Source organism: Pseudophryne corroboree, chromosome 5 (assembly GCF_028390025.1).
Source record: "Pseudophryne corroboree isolate aPseCor3 chromosome 5, aPseCor3.hap2, whole genome shotgun sequence".
Classification (NCBI taxonomy): Eukaryota; Metazoa; Chordata; class Amphibia; order Anura; family Myobatrachidae; genus Pseudophryne; species Pseudophryne corroboree.
The window spans coordinates 823633392-823651672 of record NC_086448.1 but is presented as its reverse complement, the minus strand read 5'-3'; the positions used below and the strand labels follow the sequence as shown (position 1 = coordinate 823651672).

The following is an 18281-nucleotide window of genomic DNA, read 5'->3' as shown; positions in this document are numbered from 1 at the left end:
ATTAGAGCTAAATGAATGTAATATTAAAACGTAATTTGTTTTACTAGTCTAGCATGTAAGCTATACTGTGTAATGCCCTGAGAGGCCTCATGTATAGTGGGAAGCAAGGAGAAAAAAAAATGATAAATTAACTATAAAGGAGCAAACTTGCTCATTGGCTCAGTCATATTGCACTGTATGGGGGCAAATGTATAATGATCCTACAGGTGTACAGTTGGGAGGGGGATATCCGATTCCTACCTATTCTAAATTTTTGTGTGAGAACATAAAGTTGCCCAGTGTTTGGGAGCTGCATGCAGAGCCAGCCCATATTTTCCCTACATGGTAAAAGTTGGGGAGGATATTGAGATGCTCTGCAAAATATATATTTTAAGGCCCTGGTGTAAGTTTATGGGGTTTTCTTAGATAAACAACAGCTATCTATAAAAAGTTAATTTCAGTTGAGCTGAGTAGAGGCCAGACCTGAGTATATGAGAAACAGTGACATCTCTGGTGCCTCGTGCCTCCTCTATGTCACATCAGCAAAGCTTACCAAAAATGTCTAGAAAGTTAACAGATAAGGGAAAGTAAATGCAGAACTTTGGGGTCTATGTACTAAGGAGTCTATTTACTAAACTGTGGGATGGAGATAAAGTACCAAACAAACAGCTCCTAACTGTCATTTTTCAAACACAGCCTGTAACATGACAGCTAGGAGCTGACTGGATGGTACTTCATCTCTCTCCACTTTATCTCTCTCCACAGCTTAGTAAATAGACCTCTTTGTCTCGCAAGTTATAATGAAGTGTTCCAAAACTGTATATTGAAATCGGTATGTTAGCTATTATGTAACAGTAGTATCTTTTTATGGCCACGCTGTGTCACTGTTTGTTTTAATGTCACCCTCCATAGCGCATGGTGACATCTGGAAGCAAGCTGCGGATTTTATTGCGATTACCCATCACATGTAAAATATGCAAATACGCCTAAAATATGCAAATTAGCCCTGAGCTCCTCCTGGCTCGTTATGATTTATAATATAAGGTAACGAATTCCATATGTAACAGGCGTCTAGTATTGCAGCATTTGACACACAATACAATAATTAGAATACTCACCTTTCAATTTAGAGTTCAAGTCTTTTTCACACTTTGTTTTCTCTGTAAATAGCAGGTGAATCTGTTCCTCTTTGGTGAAGACATCATCAGCATCTATCTGGTAAAGAGAGAACAACACCGGTCTTAGATATAAGGGCTTCTACACAGGACACATTTCTGCAGTTATGTTTACATCTGGGAGAGATACAACTCTGCCACTTCAATGATTCAGTTGGATATATGAAATTTTCATCATTTAGAAAAGTGGCGGACACTACAATCATCCTATAACAGTGTCACAGGAGACTCAAATCACTACTCTGTGCTGCTGGGGGACCCTGCTCCTTCTAATATATAACGCTCAGCCTCTGGCATCCTGCTGCCTCCATTCCCCTCCTCACATCATGTCACTGCCCCTCTCACATACAGCCCTGTCCTCACTGACACATCACTCTTCTCCTGATATACTCTGTGCTGCTGGGGACCCTGCTCCTCCCACTATATAACTCTAAGTCTGTGGCTTCCTGCTGTCTCCATTCCCCTCCTCACATCATGTCACTGCCCCTGTCACATGCAGCCCTGTCCTCACTGACACATCACTCATCTCCTGATATACTCTGTGCTGCTGGGGACCCTGCTCCTCCCACTATATAACTCTCATTCTGTGGCTTCCTGCTGCCTCCATTCCCCTCCTCACATCATGTCACTGCCACTGTCACATGCAGCCCTGTCCTCACTGACACATCACTCATGTCCTGATATACTCTGTGCTGCTGGGGACCCTGCTCCTCCCACTATATAACTCTAAGTCTGTGACTTCCTGATGCCTCCATTCCCCTCCTCACATCATGTCACTGCCCCTGTCACATGCAGCCCTGTCCTCACTGACACATCACTCATCTCCTGATATACTCTGTGCTGCTGGGGACCCTGCTCCTCCCACTATATAACTCTAAGTCTGTGGCTTCCTGCTGCCTCCATTCCCCTACTCACATCATGTCACTGCCCCTGTCACATGCAGCCCTGTCCTCACTGACACATCACTCATCTCCTGATATACTCTGTGCTGCTGGGGACCCTGCTCCTCCCACTATATAACTCTAAGTCTGTGGCTTCCTGCTGCCTCCATTCCCCTACTCACATCATGTCACTGCCCCTGTCACATGCAGCCCTGTCCTCACTGACACATCACTCATCTCCTGATATACTCTGTGCTGCTGGGGACCCTGCTCCTCCCACTATATAACTCTAAGTCTGTGGCTTCCTGCTGCCTCCATTCCCCTACTCACATCATGTCACTGCCCCTGTCACATGCAGCCCTGTCCTCACTGACACATCACTCATCTCCTGATATACTCTGTGCTGCTGGGGACCCTGCTTCTCCCACTATATAACTCTCAGTCTGTGACTTCCTGATGCCTCCATTCCCCTCCTCACATCATGTCACTGCCCCTGTCACATGCAGCCCTGTCCTCACTGACACATCACTCATCTCCTGATATACTCTGTGCTGCTGGGGACCCTGCTTCTCCCACTATATAACTCTCAGTCTGTGGCTTCCTGCTGCCTCCATTCCCCTCCTCACATCCTGACACTGCTCCTGTCACATGCAGCCCTGTCCTCACTGATACATCACTCATCTCCTGATATACTCTGTGCTGCTGGGGATCCTGTACCTCCCACTATATAACTCTTAGTCTGTGGCTTCCTGCTGCCTCCATTCCCCTCCTCACATCATGTCACTGCCCCTGTCACATGCAGCCCTGTCCTCACTGACACATCACTCATCTCCTGATATACTCTGTGCTGCTAACACTTACTGTAGGTAGCAGACAGATCACTTCTTCTAAAATATCAGCAAACTCAGCTCCTGAATTACTATGTGCTGCTCCTACACACAGCAGCAAATGCAGGATTTCTAAAGGGGGGTTTCCAAGTGCAATCCAATATGAGTAAACTGTTTAGTAATAATATTGCCGCTCCCTGTACATAATGTGGATGTATAGAGTGAGGCAAAGCTCACTACAACTTTGTAAAAGTAATGTCAAAAAAATCACAAGATCGCCTTCTATAATCAGGAAGGAAAAACCCGGAGGTGGGTGTCTGGTATACAGCAGCGTGGGGGGTGTCTGGTATACAGCAGCGTGGTGGGTGTCTGGTATACAGCAGCGTGGTGGGTGTCTGGAATACAGCAGCGTGGTGGGTGTCTGGTATACAGCAGCGTGGTGGGTGTCTGGTATACAGCAGCGTGGTGATGGGTGTCTGGTATACAGCAGCGTGGTGGGTGTCTGGTATACAGCAGCGTGGTGGGTGTCTGGAATACAGCAGCGTGGTGGGTGTCTGGTATACAGCAGCGTGGTGGGTGTCTGGTATACAGCAGCGTGGTGGGTGTCTGGTATACAGCAGCGTGGGGGGTGTCTGGGATACAGCAGCGTGGTGGGTGTCTGGGATACAGCAGCGTGGTGGGTGTCTGGGATACAGCAGCGTGTTGGGTGTCTGGGATACAGCAGCGTGGTGATGGGTGTCTGGTATACAGCAGCGTGGTGATGGGTGTCTGGTATACAGCAGTGTGGTGGGTGTCTGGTATACAGCAGCGTGGTGATGGGTGTCTGGTATACAGCAGCGTGGTGGGTGTCTGGTATACAGCAGCGTGGTGATGGGTGTCTGGTATACAGCAGCGTGGTGGGTGTCTGGTATACAGCAGCGTGGTGGGTGTCTGGTATACAGCAGCGTGGTGGGTGTCTGGTATACAGCAGCGTGGTGGGTGTCTGGTATACAGCAGCGTGGTGATGGGTGTCTGGTATACAGCAGCGTGGTGATGGGTGTCTGGTATACAGCAGCGTGGTGGGTGTCTGGGATACAGCAGCGTGGTGGGTGTCTGGTATACAGCAGCGTGGTGGGTGTCTGGTATACAGCAGCGTGGTGATGGGTGTCTGGTATACAGCAGTGTGGTGGGTGTCTGGTATACAGCAGCGTGGTGATGGGTGTCTGGTATACAGCAGTGTGGTGGGTGTCTGGTATACAGCAGCGTGGTGATGGGTGTCTGGTATACAGCAGCGTGGTGGGTGTCTGGTATACAGCAGCGTGGTGGGTGTCTGGTATACAGCAGCGTGGTGGGTGTCTGGTATACAGCAGCGTGGTGGGTGTCTGGTATACAGCAGCGTGGTGGGTGTCTGGTATACAGCAGCGTGGTGATGGGTGTCTGGTATACAGCAGCGTGGGGGGTGTCTGGTATACAGCAGCGTGGTGGGTGTCTGGTATACAGCAGCGTGGTGGGTGTCTGGGATACAGCAGCGTGGTGGGTGTCTGGGATACAGCAGCGTGGTGGGTGTCTGGTATACAGCAGCGTGGTGGGTGTCTGGTATACAGCAGCGTGGTGATGGGTGTCTGGTATACAGCAGCGTGGGGGGTGTCTGGTATACAGCAGCGTGGTGGGTGTCTGGTATACAGCAGCGTGGTGGGTGTCTGGGATACAGCAGCGTGGGGTATTATCCTGGGACTGTTTCCTGGATGTTAGACATGAATGCAGCTACATTTGCACTGATAGGGAAGCACGGTATCCGGTCTGAAGATCGACAGTATCTAGGTCGACAATGTTTAGGTCGACCACTATAGGTCGACAGTCACTAGGTCGACATGGATGGAAGGTCGACAGGGTTTCTAGGTCGACATGTGCTAGGTCGACAGGTCTAAAGGTCGACATGAGTTTTTTACATTTTTTTTCTTTTTTTGAATTTTTTCATACTTAACGATCCACGTGGACTACGATTGGAACGGTAAAGTGTGCCGAGCGAAGCGGTAGCGGAGCGAAGGCACCATGCCCGAAGCATGGCGAGCGAAGCGAGCCATGCGAGGGGACGCGGTGCACTAATTTGGGATCCCGGTCACTCTACGAAGAAAACAACACCAAAAAATAAATAAATCCTCATGTCGACCTTTAGACCTGTCGACCTAGCACATGTCGACCTAGAAACCCTGTCAACCTTCCATCCATGTCGACCTAGTGACTGTCGACCTATAGTGGTCGACCTAAACATTGTCGACCTAGATACCGTCGATTTGATGAACCACACCCGGAAGCACAAGGGGGGTAATTCAGACCTGATCGTAGCAGCAAATTTGTAAGCAGTTGGGAAAAACCACGGGGGTCATTCCGACCAGTTCGCATGCAGTGGTTTGTCGCTGCGGTGCGAACGGGTCTGGAATGCGCATGCGCGGCGGCCACAATGCGCACGTGAGTCATTGCCCGGCAACAGTACGTCGCGGACAATGAAGAAAGCGGTTGGGGAGGCGACCGCAAGAAGATTGACAGAAAGAAGGCGTTTCTGGGCGTCACCAGACCGTTGCCTGCCGTTTTCAGGGAGTGGTGAAGAAAACGCAGGCGTGTCCAGGAGAATGGAGGGCAGATGTCTGACGTTAACGCTGGCTCCAGCATCGCAGGGATCGTTGCACAGGGTAAGTATGTCCAGGGCTGGTCTTGTTCTGCATGAAAATTTTTTAGCTTAGCAGGACTGCACAAGCGATCGCAGCCCTGCTAAGCTAAAATACACTCCCCCATAGGCGGGAGCTAGTTGATCGCAGCAGCAGCAGCAAAAAGTTTCTGGCTGCGATCAACTCGGAATGACCCCCATGTGCACTGCAGGAGGGCAGATATAACATGTGCAGAGAGAGTTAGATTTGGGTGGGTTATAGTGTTTCTGTGCAGGGTAAATACTGGCTGCTTTATTTTTACACTGTAATTTAGATTTCAGTATGAACACACCCCACCCAAATCTAACTCTCTCTGCACATGTTACATCTGCCCCATCCCCTGCAGTGCACATGGGGGGTCATTCCGACCTCACCGTAGCTGTGCTAAATTTAGTACACGGGCCCTCATTCCGAGTTGTTCGCTCGTTAGTTTTTTTCCGCAATGGAGCGATTAGTCGCAAACTGCGCATGCGCAACGTTCGCAGTGCGTCTGCGCCAAGTAAATTTACAAAAAAGTTTGGTATTTTACTCACGGCTTAACGAAGAAATTTAATCGTTCTGGTGATCGGAGTGTGATTGACAGGAAGTGGTGTTTCTGGGTGGAAACTGGCCGTTTTATGGGTGTGTGTGAAAAAACGCTGGCGTTTCTGGGAAAAACGCGGGAGTGTCTGGAGAAACGGGGGAGTGTCTGGGCAAACGCTGGGTGTGTTTGTGACGTCAAACCAGGAACGAAACTGACTGAACTGATCGCACTGGCAGAGTAAGTCTGGAGCTACTCAGAAACTGCAAAGAAATTTCTATTCGCAATTCTGCTAATCTTTCATTCGCAATTCTGCAAAGCTAAGATTCACTCCCAGAGGGCGGCGGCTTAGCGTGTGCAATGCTGCTAAAAGCAGCTAGCGAGTGAACAACTCGGAATGAGGGCCACTGACATGCGGGGGGACGCCCAGCACAGAGCTAGTCCGCCCCGCATGTGAGACCGCCTCCCCTTTCCCCACACAAGTACAAAAGCATTGCACGGCGGCGATGCTTTAGTACTTGAAGAGTAGCTCTTGACCAGCGCAGCTCCTGTGGCTGGCCGGGAGTTACCCGTCGCTGCGGCCTGTTTCCGCGCGGTCCCGCCACGCCTGTGTTGGCCGGACCACGACCCTAAAACGGCGGCCAGACGCTGCCGTGCTGCCCCCTCCCACCCAGCGACCGCCTCTGCCTGATTGACAGCTGTCGGCTTTCAGCCATGCGTCGGCGCACTGTGGCGCCGGCACATGCGCAGTTCTGACCTGAACGCTGCGAAGAACTGCAGCGAGCGATCAGGTCAGAATGACCCCCCATGGCGTTGCCCAACTGCTAACAAATTTGCTGCTGCGATCAGGTCTGAATTACCCCTAAGGTACAGTATAATATTGTATTGAATGATCAATATTGAGTATTGGATAATGACCTGGAGACATCTACATGGCCATTCCCTGAAGGACTCCCAGCACAACACATGGGTGATTCTACCCACTCCGGGGTCTCATAATGTGATGAATTGGGTCCTTACTGCATTTCTGCATTTTTGTCTTTTTTTTATGGGCAATGCAGATCTAGGAGGAAAAAAGAAGTGTTGCGATGAGTGACGTGTCTCTAAGGATGGATAGCGGCACTCAGTTTAACCCCTTCCACTGAGCGCACATTTGGGTGTATTCTCCGGTCCAGGCAGCGAGGTCGCAGGTGTAATTCTGGCCTGTATATGTGTAGTTTGTAAACCGCTCTTATTGTACCAGCTGGCAGGTGGGCGTTCTCAGCGCCCGGGGTGACAGCACAAATAGGTATCATTCAGGAAAATTGCACCAATATAGAGACGAGGAAAACAATTTCTCATGGTACAAAGTGTGTTTAATTTGGGACATCTCCAGAGACTGGAATCAACCTGTCAAGGCATATGTCTGGTGATTCATGTGGAAATACTGAGAACGTTGTGTAAAATGTCGGTTTGGAACAACTTGTTTTCCCAGCGACCCCCGAACTGAAACACACGTTCTGCGTGAGCCAGGAGTAACGCATATTGGGGCCTATTTACTAAAGCCTTGGACAGAGATAAAGTATCAGCCAATCAGCTCCTAACTGTCATGTTACAGGCTGTCTTTGAAAGATGACAGGATCTGGTTGGTTGATACTTTATCTCTGTTTGACTTTACCTCTCTCCAAGGCTTAGTACATAGACCCTGTGCCTGATTCGGACATGACTGCAATGTCAATTTTGTACGCAGTGGAGCCATTGCTTTGCCGCTGAGCAGGCGTTGCTTTTCGCATGTGCCGCAATGGGTTTGCGTTGGCAGATGCATAGGGGATCATTCACAAAGCTGTTAGCAGAAAAGGGCCCATTTGTGGGAGGTTACGGGGGAGTTGCGACTCAAACGCAGGATTTACAAGTTCGTTTACGGGGAATATTTCAGCTTGCGACTGCAATTTTTGAATGCAGGTACAATGGCTCCGGCATCTTATTTCCAGCGACCATTCTTCATAACCGTACGGTTACGCAGAAAATCTGCGTTTGGATGATGTGCGTCTGGTTGCGTCTTCGTATGCAAGCGGTGGCTCAGCGACGCTTTCCGTAGGTGTCTCAATACAAATCCCGGTGGCTGCAGCACTTGTATATTTTTAGTCGCTGGGTACAAATTTGGCGCTGCGACAGCATTAGCGCCAATCTCTGAATCTGGCGCGTTGTTTTTTTTTAAACAAAAGAAGGACTAGTCTATAAATATAAGACATGACAGGCTCAGCGCAGCTGATTGCGCTACAGTGACACAAACTACATCGTTATCTTCCGCCGCCGAGGAGTCGCTGTCACAACAACTGTCTGTCGGTAATAAGAAAAACAACAATATTGTTATTTTATCAAATCGTTTTACTGGAAATGGCTATTTTACTGACGGCGCCGTTCGCTGGCTGGGCCTGTAAAACGTATAGGAGTAAAATCAGATGAGCAGATGTAACAAATAGATTTCTACCCGCAGAGAAGCTATTTGTGGCAGAATATCACTTATACGTTATATTTCTGCAGGATGGAGACGGTAATGCCGGCAGGCAGCGTTCCCCTGGGCCTTGTCTGCAGCACAGCGCACAGAAACATTATCACCACGACTACAGGAGATTACTTCTGCACGACACAGCACTGACACAGCTACAACGGCCACTTAGGGATGGGAGATGAGTAACGTGTACTTGTCACCAGCGCGTACACACAGGGGAGGCAGCAAATATTCATAAGGGCCAATCAGATCGCTAGGAAAGACATCATTGAGATGTGAGGCACTTTGTGTCTCGTGTCTCAAGTTCCCGCTGCATTTATAGGCTGTACAAGTGATAATCAACTGCCTGGCTGTAGGAACTAGAACTTCCATGAGAATGTTCCCCACCAACAGCTGCACTCTCTCTCTTCACTTTATCTCTCTCCAAGGTTTGATACATTCCCCCCCCCCCCACCCCCCCTCAAAATTGTCCATCACACATATTAGAATGGGAAGCAATTGGCTTCCTGACGGATGGGATCCCGTTGGTCAATATACCGACGCCGGGATCTCGAGGGTGGATGCCATGCCGGCATTAATATACCGACATCGCTCGGGATGCCAGCGTCACATTACCAACAGCCGGCATCCCGATACACCTCACTGCGGGATGTGTTGGCATCCTGCCGTGCGGGGGGGGGTTAGGTTTAGGCAGGAGAAGGGAGGTTAGCGCTAGGGATCGGGGACGGGAAGGTTAGGGTTAGGGACCAGGGGAGGAGGTTAGGTTTAGGCACTAAGAAGGGGAGGTTAGGGTTAGGTTTAGGGAGCGGGGAAGGGAGGGTTAGGCACCTAGCGGGGAGGGTTAGGGTTAGGCACCTAGCCGGGAGGGTTAGGTTTAGGCAGTGGGGAAGGGAGGGTTAGGCACCTAGCGGGGAGGGTTAGGTTTAGGCAGTGGGGAAGGGAGGGTTAGGCACCTAGCGGGGAGGGTTAGGGTTAGGCACCTAGCGGGGAGGGTTAGGTTTAGGCAGTGGGGAAGGGAGGGTTAGGCACCTAGCGGGGAGGGTTAGGGTTAGGCACCTAGCGGGGAGGGTTAGGGTTAGGCAGTGGGGAAGGGAGGGTTAGGTACCTAGCGGGGAGGGTTAAGGTTAGGCACCTAGCGGGGAGGGCTAGGGTTAGGCATCTAGCGGGGAGGGTAAGGTTTAGGCAGTGGGGAAGGGAAGGTTATGCACCTAGCGGGGAGGGCTAGGGTTAGGCAGTGGGGAAGGGAGGGTTAGGGTAAGGTACCTAGTGGGGAGGGTTAGGGTTAGGCACCTAGCGGGAAGGGTTAGGGAGTGGGGAAGGGAGGGTTAGGCACCTAGCGAGGAGGGTTAGGTTTAGGCAGTGGGGAAGGGAGGGTTAGGTACCTAGTGGGGAGGGTTAGGGTTTGGTACCTAGCGGGGAGGGTTAGGGTTAGGTACCTAGCGGGGAGGGTTAGGGTTAGGTACCTAGCGGGGAGGGTTAAGGTTAGGCACCTAGCGGGGAGGGCTAGGGTTAGGCATCTAGCGGGGAGGGTAAGGTTTAGGCAGTGGGGAAGGGAAGGTTATGCACCTAGCGGGGAGGGCTAGGGTTAGGCATCTAGCGGGGAGGGTAAGGTTTAGGCAGTGGGGAAGGGAAGGTTAGGCACCTAGCGGGGAGGGTAAGGTTTAGGCAGTGGGGAAGGGAAGGTTAGGCACCTAGCGGGGAGGGCTAGGGTTAAGCATCTAGCGGGGAGGGTAAGGTTTAGGCAGTGGGGAAGGGAAGGTTATGCACCTAGCGGGGAGGGTTAGGCACCACCATGGAGGGTAAGGCACCCAGAAGGGAGGGTTAGGGTAGGGAAAAGGTGAGGGTTAGGGACCTCAATGAGGGGCTGTCAGTATTCTGGTGGACGGGATGCCACTGTCGGTGTAATGACAGCCAGTATCCCATCCATCGGCAAATCATACTGATCCCATTAGAACATATGCCACCCAAGTATTCAGATGTTGGCATCACAGTCCTCTGTGTAGGGATGGACAGCCATGGACCATCGATGATGTGTAACCATCACAGATCTGACACAGTCGGTAACTTGTCTACAAGATGAATAAGCTCGTTAGGATAGAGGCATCATTACCTCCACACATTTTTCCTTCTGTTACATAATAAAACATGGTCTGCTAAGAACATCAGTATAATTACAATTCTGTAAGTAAATATAATTTCTCTTACGTCCTAGAGGATGCTGGGGACTCCGTAAGGACCATGGGGATAGACGGCTCCGCAGGAGACATGGGCACTATAAAGAACTTTTAGTATGGGTGTGCACTGGCTCCTCCCTCTATGCCCCTCCTCCAGACCTCAGTTAGTTCCTATGCCCAGTGGAGACTAGAGGCACTGCAGGGGAGCTCTCCTGAGTTTCTCTGAAAAAGCTTTTGTTAGGTTTATTATTTTCAGGGAGCACTGCTGGCAACAGGCTCCCTGCTTCGTGGGACTGAGGGGAGAGAAGAAGACCTACTTAAATGATAGGCTCTGCTTCAAAGGCTACTGGACACCATTAGCTCCAGAGGGAGTCGGAACGCAGGTCTCACCCTCGCCGTTCGTCCCGGAGCCGCGCCACCGTCCTCCTCACAGAGCCGGAAGATAGAAGCCGGGTGAGTATAAGAAGAAAGAAGACTTCAAAGGCGGCAGAAGACTTCAGATCTTGATGAGGTAACGCGCAGTGGAAACGCTGCGCGCCATTGCTCCCAGCTCACACACACAGGCGCCACAGTAAGGGTGCAGGGCGCAGGAGGGGCGCCCTGGGCAGCATAAATATACCTCAGATAACACTGGCAAAGTACTTATTAATACGGTAGAGGCTATATAAATCCAAATCCCCCGCCAGTATAAAGATTAGAGCGGGACCGAAAGGCCGCCGTCGGGGGGCGGAGCTTGATCCTCCAGCACAACCCAGCGCCATTTTCTCCTCAGCATGCTGCAGAGAAGGGGCCCCGGACTCTCCCCTGCTGTTACCTAGTACAGAGGGTCAAAATGAGAGGGGGGCACGTTATTTGGTGCAAAAATTTGTGAAAAATAGTGTTTTACACATGTATATAAAAAGCGCTGACAGACTGGGATTTTTGTCTCAGTGTACAGTGGCGCTGGGTGTGTGCTGGCATACTCTCTCTCTGTCTCTCCTAAGGGCCATATTGTAGGTCAGTCCCCATAATATTAGGTATCCCAGTATGTGTGGGGGTGTCAGTACGTGTGTGTCGACATGTCTGAGGTAAAAAACTCATCTAGGGAGGAGGCAGAGCAGATGATTGTGGTGTCTATGTCGGCGCCGCCGACACCTGATTGGATGGATATGTGGAATGTTTTAAACACAAAAGATTGGACAAAAAAGTCCAAGGAAAAAGCAGGGAGTCAATTCATAGCTTTGACTATGTCACGGGGCCCTTCGGGGTCTCAGAAACATTCCCTTTCACAGATAGTAGACACTGATACCGACACGGATTCCGACTCCAGTGTCGACGATGATGATGCTAAGTTGCACCCAAGGGTGGCCAAGAGTATTCAATATATGTTTACTGCAATAAAAGATGTTTTGCATATCACTAAGGACCCCTCTGTCCCTGACATACGGGTCTGCATGTTTAAGGAAATGAAACCTTAGGTCAATTTTCCCCCCTCTCACGAGCTGAACGCCCAGTTTGAAAAGTTTGGGAAACTCCAGATAAGAAACTGCAGATTCCCAAGAGAATTATTATGGCGTAACCTTTCCACTCCCAGGACAGGTTACGGTGGGATTCCCCACCCACGGTAAACAAGGCTTTAACGCGCTTGTCAAAAGATACGGCAACCCTCAAGGGTCCGGCTGATCGCAGACAGGAAACTACCTTAAAATCGATTTATACATACGGGTGCCCTACTAAGGCCGGCAGTAGCGTCGGCATGGGTGGGTAGCACAGCTGCAGCGTGGGCAGATAATTTGTCACCTGACATTGACACCCTAGATAAAGATACCATTTTGTTGACCTTAGGTCACATTAAAGACGCAGCATTATATATTAGAGAAGCTGCGAGAGATATTGGGCTGTTGGGTGCAAGAGCCAATGCCATGGCAATTTCTGCTGGACGGCCCCTGTGGACCCGCCAAGGGTCAGGTGATGCTGATTCAAAAAGACATTTGGAGGCTTTGCCTTACAAAGGTGAAGTTTTATTTGGGGAGGGCCGCGCGGATCTGGTTACCACAGCTACCGCGGGTAAATCTTTTTTGCCTTATGTTTCCCCACAGCAAAGGAAAACACCTCAATATCAGAGGCAGTCCTTTAGGTCGCATAAGTCCAGAAAGGGTCGGGACTCTTCCTTCCTCGCCAGAGGTGGAGGTAGAGGGAAAACAGCGCTTCCTACGGCTGGTTCCCTTGGACAAAAAGCCTCCCCGTCCTCTGGAAAATCCACTACATGACGCTGGGGCTCCGCTGAGGGAGTCCGCGCCGGTGGGGCACGTCTTCGACTCTTCAGCCGAGTCTGGGTTCAGTCGGACTGAGATCCTTGGGTGGTAGAAATTGTATCCCAGGGATGCAAACTAAAATTCGAAGATGTGCCTCCTCACCAATTTTTCAAATCTGTCTTGCCAATTTCCTTCCCAGAGAGGAAAACAGTGGCAGCTGCCATACAGAAACTGTATCATCAGTAAGTGATTATCAAGGTTCCCCTGATACAACGGGGAAGGGGTTTTATTCAAGCTTTTTTGTGGTCCCAAAAACCGGATAGCTCGGTCAGGCCCATTCTGAATCTAAAAATCCCTGAACCTATATCTGAAAAGGTTCAAATTCAAGATGGAATCTCTCCGGGCAGTGATCTCCAGCCTGGAAGGGGGAGTTTTTATGGTGTCATTAGACATAAAGGATGCATACCTTCATGTCCCCATATATCCTCCTCATCAGGCCTACCTGAGATTCGCTGTACAGGATTGTTCTTACCAATTTCAGGCGTTGCCGTTTGGGCGTTCCACGGCCCCGACGAGGTAATGGCAGAATTGATGGTGCTCCTGCGCAAGCAAGGCGTCACAATTATCCCGTACTTGGACGATCTCCTAATAAAGGCGAGTTCAAGGGAAAAATTGTTACAAAGCGTATCTCTCTCCCTGAGAATACTACAACAAGACGGCTGGATCCTAAATCTACCAAAGTCGCAGTTGGTTCCAGCAACTCGACTGTCGTTTCTTGGCATGATTCTGGACACGGAAAAACAAAAGGTCTTTCTCCCAGAGAAAAAAGCCCAAGTACTCCAGAACATGGTCAGAGACCTGTTAAAGCCAAAAGGAGTGTCAGTTCATCAATGCACTCATGTATTAGGAAAGATGGTGGCGGCCTACGAGGCCATTCCACACGGACTTTTCAGTGGGACCTTCTGGACAAGTGGTCAGGGTCGCACCTGCACATGCATTGGAAGATTGCCCTGTCCCCCCGGACCAGGGTCTCTCTCTCTCTCTCCTGTGGTGGCTCCAGAGTACTCACCTTCTAGAGGGTCGCAGGTTCGGCAAGGATTGGCTTCTTGTGACCACGGACGCGAACCTCCGAGGATGGGGAGCAGTCACACAGGGAAATTTTTTTTAGGGAATACGGTCAAGCCAAGAGGCTTGCCTACACATCAATATGCTGGAATTAAGGGCCATTTACAACGGCCTCAAACAAGCAGAGAATTTTGTTCGCAACCTACCTGTTCTGATCTAATCAGACAACGTTACAGCAGTGGCGCATGTGAACCACCAGCGTGGGACAAGAAGCAGAGCAGTAATGGCAGAAGCCAACAGGATTCTTCGCTGGGCGGAAAATCATGTAAGCAAACTGTCAGCGGCCTTCATTCCAGACAACTGGGAAGCAGACTTCCTCAGCAGACACGATCTCCATCCAGGAGAGTGGAAACTTCATCAGGAAGGCTTTACAGAAGTGACAAGTCGTTGGGGACTTCCTCAAATAGACATGATGGCATCACGCCTCAACAGGAAGATTCGGATGTATTGTCCAGGTCGAGGGACCCTCAGGCAGAGGCGGTGGACGCCCTCTGCCTGAGAATTATAAGATGAACAAGAGTGCAGACGATACTCATTGTTCCAAATTGGCCTCAAAGGGCCTGGTATGCAGATCTTCAGGGGCCCCTTCCTCTCAGGGTGGACCTGCTACTACAGAGGCCGTGCGTGTTCCAAGACTTACCGTGGTTACGCTGGACGGCATGGCGGTTGAACACCAAATCCTAGCTAAAAGGGTATTCCAGATCATTCCTACTCTTATTAAAGCTAGAAAGGTTGTTACGGCGAATCACTATCACCGTTTCGGGAGAAAATACGTGTCTTGGTGTGAAGCCAAGAATGCTCCTACTGAGCATGTCCAACTAGGACGTTTTATCCATTTTCTACAGACAGGAGTGGATATGGGCCGAAAGTTAGGCTCCGTTAAGGTGCAGATTTCTGCCTTATCCATATTCTTTCAGAAGGAATTGGCTTCTTTCACAGAAGTCCAGTTTTTTGTAAAAAGGAGTGTTGCACATCCAACCTCTTTTGGTGCCCCCAGTGACACCATGGTACCTTAACGTGATGTTAAGTTTCCTTGAGTCACACTGGTTTGAACCGCTTCAAACAGTTGAATCGAAGTTTCTCACTTGGAAAGTGGTCATGTAATTGGCCTTGGCATCTGCGAGGCGGGTGTACGCATTGGCGGCCTTGTCTTTCAAGAGCCCCTATCTGGTTTCCATACGGATAGGGCAGAGTTGAGGACTCGTCCTCAATTTCTGCCTAAAGTGGTTTCGTAATTTCATATGAACCAACCTATTGTGGGCCTGTGGCTACGGGGCCTTAGAGAATTCCAGGTCCCTTGATGTAGTCAGGGCCTTAAAGATTTATTGAGCCAGAACGGCTACGGTTAGGAAAACAGAGGCACTGTTTGTCCTGTATGCAGCCAACAAGGTTGGCACTCCTGCTTCTAAGCAGACTATTACTCGCTGGATCTGTAACACGATTCAGCAGGCTCATTCTACGGCTGGATTGCCGGTACCAAATTCGGTAAAGGCCCATTCCACTAGGAAGGTGGGCTCTTCTAGGGCGGCTGCCCGAGGCGTCTCGGCATTACAGCTTTGCCGAGCAGCTACTTGGTCGGGGTCAAACACTTTTGCAAAATTCTACAAGTTTGATACCCTGGCTGATGAGGACCTCATGTTTGCTCAATCGGTGCTGCAGAGTAATCCGCACTCTCCCGCCCGTTTTTGGAGTTTTGGTATAATCCCCATGGTCCTTACGGAGTCCCCAGCATCCTCTAGGACGTAAGAGAAAAAAAGATTTTAAACCTACCGGTAAATCTTTTTCTCCTAGTCCGTAGAGGATGCTGGGCGCCCGTCCCAGTGCGGAAACATTCTGCAAGACTGGTATATAGTTACTGCATACTTAAGGATTAAGTTACAGTTGAGATCAGCCTCTGGCTGATGCTGTTTTGTTCATACTGTTAACTGGTTATTGTATACCATGTTGTACGGTGTGTATGGTGTGGGCTGGTGTGTATCTCGCCCTTAGATAACAAAATCCTTTTCCTCGTACTGTCAGTCTTCTCTGGGCACAGTCATAACTGGGGTCTGGAGGAGGGGCATAGAGGGAGGAGCCAGTGCACACCAATTCTAAAGCTTTACAGTGCCCATGTCTCCTGCGGAGCCGTCTATCCCCATGGTCCTTACGGAGTCCCCAGCATCCTCTACGGACTACGAGAAAAAGATTTACCGGTAGGTTTAAAATCTTATTTTTCTATTATTGCTCATATTTTCTACTATATTTCCCAATGGCAAACTCATTCCTCCTCTATACTCTCCTGCTCCCCTTCACACCAATAGATATAACAGGACTCTCCTTATTTACTGCCCATATGAGGAAACTTCCGAGTTAAATGTCTTACAGTAATTTGTCTTACCGTCAGTTGTGTTGGATATTGTGTATCCCCAGTATGTGATGTATATAGTGATGATTATGTCCCTCCTACACTGTACATCAGCATTACATTCTCACACTGATACATCGTAACAATGCACCGTGCTTTTATTTCCCCAGCAATACTGCCCACTGAGCGCCAGGGAAGTAGCACTTTATAGCATTATAAATAGTGCCCTGCTAATCTCAACCCCGAGGAGAGCAGATTACATACAGGGCGCTACAAAGGGGAATGCTTTTATAAAATGTGTGCTTCACTAAGCACTAAGTGGAGTATTATAATATAACAAACTCCCACCGCGCCATCCGCTCTTTGTGTGTGTGTATGGGATATGTTATTATGTTTATATAGACATGCAATAATCCTGCCCGCTCTGCAACTGAGAGTGAGTGGGAGAGAGGGAGGGGGAGAGAGAGAGAGCGGCCCATTTACCAATGATCGCATTTGCAATGCAACCTGGGCGCAATATTAGCGCCCAGGACTGCATTGCAGAATGCGATCATATCAGGTGTATGTATCACAGGCAGGGACAGCTACTCCGAAAGGAGCCAATCCCTAGCGATGCGCCAATTGTGGTTCTGAGACCATTGCACATGCATTGTCAGGACGACCGCCATGCAAAGCGGACATTTCTCGGCGGAGGGTTCCTGGGGTACCCTGCCGGAACTACATAGGCTATAACGGGGTGCCGCAATGAACAGATTGCGGTAGCTGTAGAAACCTATGGGAGATGTGGTTGCAGGCGGCAGTATTGGAGATACAGTACCTGCTGTAATCCCTCCTTCTTACATTGCAGGGATACGTGTTTTTGGGGACATAGCTGCAAATATTGCTTGATAATTGGGCCCCAGAGAGAGAGAGGAGATAAGACTGTAGAGCAATTTAAACCTGCATGAGACAGACATATGAATATCCTGACAAAGAACGAAGGATCAAATAGGGTTAAGGTTATTAAAAGGTAAAGAAGGGGCTAGATGGGCCAAGTGGTTCTTATCTGCCATCACATTCTATGTCTCTATGGATATTGCATCAATTCAGATGTATTAATCTGCACACGCAGGGACAGGGGCTGCAAAATCCATCATGCATGAGACTGTAACACTGACATACTCTAGGAATGTCCCTAAAGAGAAGCCGTATACATGGTCTCAGAATAACTACCCGGCCGCTGTATCTCCCGAGATATTCCCCCTCCGGCCACTGATGTTTTTCACACTTCACTGCTTAAACGGCAGCATCATTTAAAGAATTAACTTGATTAAACAGATAAATGAAAGCTTGTCTTTCACATGGACTAAGCAGATTGCCATCGCCTGCGGGCTTACTGACAATGTTTAAAGCAGTTTAATAATGTTGTGACAGGAGCTGCCTACTTTTATTTTTACAATAAAACTCACAAAACATGAGGAAAATAGCGTTTTATAGAGAGAATTCCAAAGGTGGTGAGATCTGTATTTGTCATATTAACTGTCTGTCTATCTATCTATCTATCTATCTATCTATCTATCTATCTGCACTACTGCATATGAAACACACATATATATTGTAACCCATGTTCTGCAATGTTTTATACTGTGTTTTGAACTTTTCCCATTTATCTATCTATCTATCTATCTATCTATCTATCTATCTATCTATCTATCTATCTATCTATCTATCTATCTATCCATCTCTCATATCTGTCAATCTATCTCATATCTATCTATCTATCTATCTATCTATCTATCTATCTCATATCTGTCAATCTATCTCATATCTATCTATCTATCTATCTATCTATCTATCTATCTATCTAT

The 18281-nt window shown here is 49.1% G+C and overlaps 1 protein-coding gene across 1 annotated transcript in view; it reads right to left on the bottom strand.

Moving 5' to 3' along the window:
• The window catches only part of PTH1R (parathyroid hormone 1 receptor), a 453204-nt gene that overhangs the window by 225402 nt on the left and 209521 nt on the right, over positions 1-18281 (bottom strand). The window contains exon 2 of the mRNA XM_063924515.1: positions 1098-1194. Coding sequence (XP_063780585.1) covers positions 1098-1194 — 97 coding nt within the window. The remainder of the gene's footprint in view (positions 1-1097; positions 1195-18281) is intronic.